Below are 6,000 nucleotides of genomic sequence, written 5' to 3'. Positions count from 1 at the left end.
CAGCCGTGCAGGGGTTCAGCACTGCTGCAAACAGGAAGTAGGGGGCTGGAGGGGGTGAAGATGGCAGTGATGGCAGTGATGAGGATGATGATGATGATGATGATTCTTCTCACCTTAATGTCCTTCCCAAAGAGGTTTGCATAGAAACACAGCCAGTTCTGGGAGATGTAGAGTCGGCCTTGGAGCAGGATATCTCTCAGCAGAGCACAGGAGTACACTAAAACAGAGAGAGAGAGAGAGAGAGAGAGAGAGAACAAAAGAAAGAAATAAGAATGGAGAGAGAGAACAAGAGAACAAAGAGAGAACAAAGAGAGAGAGAACAAGAAAGCAAGAGAAAGAGAAATAAAGAGATGGAGAGAAAGTTTATATTTAAGAGCAGTCCTTTTCTGTAATGTTTTGTACATGTATAAAAGGTTGTGCTGTTGAATGGGACTGAACTGAACTGGACTGGAGTGGACTGGAGTGGATTGAACAGGACTGAACCGAACTGAAGTGAACTGAACTGAACTGAACTGAACTGAGAGAGAAGCAGGACACAATGAACAGTAAAACAACCTCAACAAGCTGCCTGCTCTCACAACCTCAGATCTAATGGTCTGATATAGTTACAGATTTATCTACAACTGAACAGTGTGACGCTCGAGGCTACACGTTTTATTCACATTCCTTTTACCTACAATAAAGACATGCACCATTACACTGGTCTCGAGGTATTCTCTCATTTTTCTCAAAGCAGCTTTGTGTCCAAAAGAGATGAAGTCAATTCAACCTAGATAATTCATCATGTATAAACACATCAGGACTCTTCTGATCCTCAGCAGTGTGATGTGTGTGCAGCCTGGGAAACTCTGCACACGGGAAAGTGATATATTTTATCATATGAAGGTCCAGTAGGTTCAAAATCAGAAATTTTCAAACCAGGCTGTTTGAAATACCGCCACATGATTGGCTGATTGGTCTAAAATACTCAAACTGCCACATGATTGGCTGATTGGTCTAAAATACTCAAACTGCCACATGATTGGCTGATTGGTTTAAAACACTGCCACATGATTGGCTGATTGGTTTAAAACACTGCCACATGATTGGCTGATTAGTTTGAAATACTCAAACTGCCACATGATTGGCTGATTGGTTTAAAACACTGCCACATGATTGGCTGATTGGTTTAAAACACTGCCACATGATTGGCTGATTAGTTTGAAATACTCAAACTGCCACATGATTGGCTGATTGGTTTAAAACACTGCCACATGATTGGCTGATTGGTCTAAAATACTCAAACTGCCACATGATTGGCTGATTGGTTTAAAACACTGCCACATGATTGGCTGATTAGTTTGAAATACTCAAACTGCCACATGATTGGCTGATTGGTTTAAAACATTGCCACATGCTTGGCTGATTGGTTTAAAATACCGCCACATGATTGGCTGATTAGTTTGAAATACTCAAACTGCCACATGATTGGCTGACTGGCCTGAAATACTGCCACATAATTGGCTGATTGGTTTAAAATATTGCCACATGATTGGCTGATTGGTTTACTATACTGCCACATGATTGGCTGACTGCATCATTTGGATTTTTTATGTAGTTTTACAGAGACTTCACACCATATTACAGGAAGATAACCTTGTTAGTCTGTTTGTTTTGCAGATGATCTGATCTGCAGATGATCTACCCAGACCACCACCACACGTTTATACATACCAAAAACCACTTCTTTCAAAACAGCCCTGAGGTCTTATTCATATTTAAAATGATTATTTAAGAATAATGTCCAGAAACGTGCATTATATAATTCATGAAGAGAACTGCAGTGTAGAGAAGTGAAATTCGGTTTACTTAAAAAAAATAAAAAACAGCTGTAAGACCTAGTTATCATCTAACTCATGAAACCACACTGGAAAAAAAAATAAAAAATACAGCACTAAAACATACATTCAGAATAAAATAAAAATTACGAGTGCAAAAGTTTGTTGATTTTTGGTGGCAATCGTAAAGAAAACATATCTGCATTTTACATTTCATACAAAAGCAAAATAGATTTCTAATGATAATAATAATAGTAGTAGTAATAATAATAATAATAATAGTAATAATAATAATAATAATAATAGTAATAATAATAAATAAATAAATAAATAAATAAATAATTTCTCTGTCTTTCTGACAAAGTTTTGAAGTGTGTGACTTCTGAATTATAACATATGTCAAAGCAAAATAAAATATTTCGAGGAATTCAGAGATCATAAAGGACAGGTACGCAGGTTAAATGACGCAAACTGACTCTTTATTTAAAATTTCTTTCAAATATCTTTCTATAAAAGCTAAAACACTAAATGTTGTTGATTTTGCAAATCTTGTATGCACCCCATCATACTGACACAGAGGAGGACGTGTAGAGGAAGAGTGAAGATAAACTGTGTACATTAATCTATTACATTCTCTGGTGAAGATTATGGAATCTGAATACAACTCATAAATGACACACACACACACACACACTCACCTTTCATGAGGTTCTCCTCCTTGGGGACGTTGTGGAAGAGTTTATGGTACTGCGAGTTGTACTTGCTGACGCTCTGGGAAGAGGAAGAGGATGAGGCTGGAGGGAGAGAGATGAGCTCGTGCACACAGCTCCCCTGCAGCCTGCTTTTCTCTCTCAGCGGCCGGGAGCTCTGCACCAAATTCAGCATGCTGACAACACTGACACCAACACACACACACCGGGTCTCTCACCGCTCAGACAGAGAGAGAGAGAGAGAGAGAGAGAGAGAGAGTGTGTGTGTGTGTGTGAGAGTGAGAGTGTGTGTGTGGTCAGTGTGTCGCATATACCCAGTATCTCTTTCTTCTGTCCCGGGCCTCTTGATCTCCGTTTCTGTTCCTGTGAACTGATCCTGTCTCCACTTACTCTGGTTACACAGGCGACAAGCTCATCACCAATTATCTCTCTCTCTGTCGCTCTACCTCTTTCTTTCACATTCTTTTTCTCATGTATACATCTCTCTTGCCTCTCTTCCTCTCTCTGACTACCTCTCTCTCCCTCCCACTCTACCTCTCACACTCTACCTCTCTTTATCTCTCTCTCTCTCGCTCTACCTCTTTCTTTCGTATTCTTTTTCTCATGTATACATCTCTCTTGCCTCTCTTCTCTCTTTCTTTCTCTCTCTCACTACCTCTCTCTCCCTCCCACTCTACCTCTCTCACACTCTACCTCTCTTTATCTCTCTCTCTACCTCTTTCTTTCACATTCTTTTTCTCATGTATATACCTCTCTTGCCTCTCTTCTCTCTTTCTCTCTCTCCCTCCCACTCTACCTCTTTCTCTCTCTCCCTCTCTTTATTTCTCTCTCTCGCTCTACCTCTTTCTTTCGTATTCTTTTTCTCATGTATACATCTCTCTCTCTCTCATTACCACTATCTCCCTCTCCCTTATCTCCCTCTCCCTCTCTCTCTCTCTCTCTCTCTCTCCTGGCTCTCGACCTGCTGCAGAAACTCCCACAGCACCTCAGCGGAAAAAGCTTGCAGATTTGCACTAGTATGTGAACTCTTTACCACACTGGTGCTTCCTGCCTCACACTTAACACACACACACACACACACACACCAGCGTCTCCACAGAAGATGAGTGTGAGTCAATCAGCACTATAACGTTAACGTTTAACCACAATTTATTGATATTGTTGCTTTACGAGAGCTACCCAAGGATGACGGTTGGCACACATTACTTCTGGCTGGAGGTCATGTGATGTTTAACCCCCCATGGCATTGACCTATAGCTTAATTACATCCTTCCTGAACACACTACTTTGTTGCGAGGGGAATTTTTTTCTGATGTTACTTAAACTGTCAAATGACAGCGAGATGATAAGTCTGTACGACACCGCAGAGACGACTGTTACTCATTTCTCGTATTTAGAGCTTAGCTTTGAATAACAATTTAAATGCTTGACGGTCAAACATGTCGAGTAAGGGTGAGTAACGTGTCCAGTCACTCGACCAGTTAAACTCCAACATTATAATAGTGGCTCAATCCATCCTCTAACCCATTCACCCAGTTACAATCTAATACTGGAGAATATTTATGGGAGGAAAAGGGGAATGACGGTAAGATTTGGTGTGTGTGTGTGTGTGTGTGTGTGAGAGAGACATTACATTATACTTCATGTCATAAACGTGAGGCTAGCAAACATTATATTTTTCCCTATAACTGATATCTGTGAATTGATATAAAATATTTCTTCATTTATTCATCTTAAGGCACAGAACTCTGTCAGCACTGCAGTCAGGCTAATAGTAAAGATGTCTGTAAATGTAAATTGGACCAGCAACGGCTCTTCGGGATCCTTTTAATCGCGTACGCTGACGGTTATTTATTTTTATACCACAGTGCATACGAAACACTCGAATCTGATTGGACAAAAATAAGTCGAGGGTTCGCGGTCCGGGACTCACCGAGCCTCTGGTGCACTTCTTGGTATCCTCGCAGGACAGCTCTTCTAACAGATGCACCCTGGTATAAGAGCAGAGAAGAAGATGTTAAAGGACGTGTTGGAAACATGTTTCGTCGCTCAGCTCGATAAAACGACTAAGCCAAAGCGATGAGATCAGATGATCTGTCAATGTGAGGACGTGTCGAGACGGATATTAAAGGGGCAGTCTGTCATTTGCTGCTTGTGAGGTGAATTGGTGAACAGTCCACAAGTCAACTATAAGGTAATATATTAAATTTGATGATTGGAAAGAGTTAATCCTAGACGTCGAAAGATTTCGCATCACACTATGAGAAGTATTTCACCGTTTAGTATGTAACTAAATATAGAATTTGAATACGTATGTGTTCATTTCCTCCTTCAAAACCTGACTCAGATCTAACTTTCTGATCGTACGCCAGTAACTCCAGCCACTTTCACATAATTCTATCCATCGCCTTCTGACTTTTCTACATGTGTTACATCAGAATGGTTTATCATCCTGATGTAAAGTGAACTTGGCTCATTTCAATAAAACCGATTCGTTATTTATCAGCTGGGTTTTTTTTGGTGCTGGAATTCACGTAGCACGTTCTCACACGGATCCTTCAAGGTATCGAATCTCTCCTAGACGTCATCAGTCAGCGTGTCCTTGCACCGACTCAGAAACCCAGCAGAGACGACTAAGAGGACAGGAGGCGCTGGCGAGGAGCCAACAGAGGAGCGGCTGGTCTGATTGCCTGAAAGAGAGCTCCGCTGTCTGTCACCTTCCTCTCTATATGACCTTACTTCAGCTGACAGGAAGCAAGTGCAGCTGGCAAGGTCTTGCTCCATTAGTCATCCTCTTTCAGCAATCTAATACAGCTTTCCACTGACAGCCGCAGGGGTTATTTTATGTAATAGAGCGCTGACAGCAGGGGAGATGTGCTGATGTATTCGGGAGTCAGTCTGAAGTGTGAGTTTTTAGCAGACAGACAGATTGTGTGTGTGCAACTAATGAACGTTTAATGAAAAGCACAACGGCATCTCAAAGCATATGTTTCCTCACCGGTAACTCTAAAGGGCAACTGAAGCTCAGTTAATGTCCAGAAGGCTGTGAGGTCAAATATCCCATGACTTAGGGTCAAAAAAATCAGGCAAGCTGATCTGTTGCATAATGAAATGATAAACTACCCATAACTATTAAAAGACCAATCGATCAGAGATGTTGCCATAACCACGAATATGAAGTTGACCAGTTGACCAATGTTCTTTTAAAACATTCAACACAAGGGGAAAATCAGCCTAATTTAAAGAATTGGCTAGTTATAATTAATATGTTGTTCATGGCCTCAATATAAATTCTTTTTCCCAGAGGCGAAAATATTAAAATTCACTCCTGTTGAATGTCTTTTTAAGGTCCCACTCCACAGTGGTGCTTAATATGAAGCTCATATGACAGTACACACTCAGGACTTTAAGAGAACTTAAGAAATAAAAGGGAGGGTTTCTGAGTCGGTGCCAGGACACGCTGGCTGATGACG

The 6,000-nt window shown here is 40.9% G+C and overlaps 1 protein-coding gene across 4 annotated transcripts in view; it reads right to left on the bottom strand.

Moving 5' to 3' along the window:
* The window catches only part of gramd2aa (GRAM domain containing 2Aa), a 35,846-nt gene that overhangs the window by 12,259 nt on the left and 17,587 nt on the right, over positions 1-6,000 (bottom strand). For 2 of the 4 annotated variants that reach the window (XM_058401521.1, XM_058401522.1), the window contains 3 exons: positions 4,461-4,518; positions 2,516-2,588; positions 114-217 (listed from right to left, as the gene is read on the bottom strand). In XM_058401521.1, the coding sequence (XP_058257504.1) occupies positions 114-217; positions 2,516-2,588; positions 4,461-4,518 (235 nt within the window). Of the gene's footprint in view, positions 1-113; positions 218-2,515; positions 2,713-2,841; positions 4,519-6,000 lie in introns of those variants that run through there. The other 2 variants (XM_058401523.1, XM_058401524.1) reach the window with 2 other exon arrangements.

Source organism: Hemibagrus wyckioides, linkage group LG10, assembly GCF_019097595.1.
Source record: "Hemibagrus wyckioides isolate EC202008001 linkage group LG10, SWU_Hwy_1.0, whole genome shotgun sequence".
Classification (NCBI taxonomy): domain Eukaryota; kingdom Metazoa; phylum Chordata; class Actinopteri; order Siluriformes; family Bagridae; genus Hemibagrus; species Hemibagrus wyckioides.
Note: the sequence above shows the minus strand (reverse complement) of the source record. Positions and strands in the feature narration are given on the sequence as shown.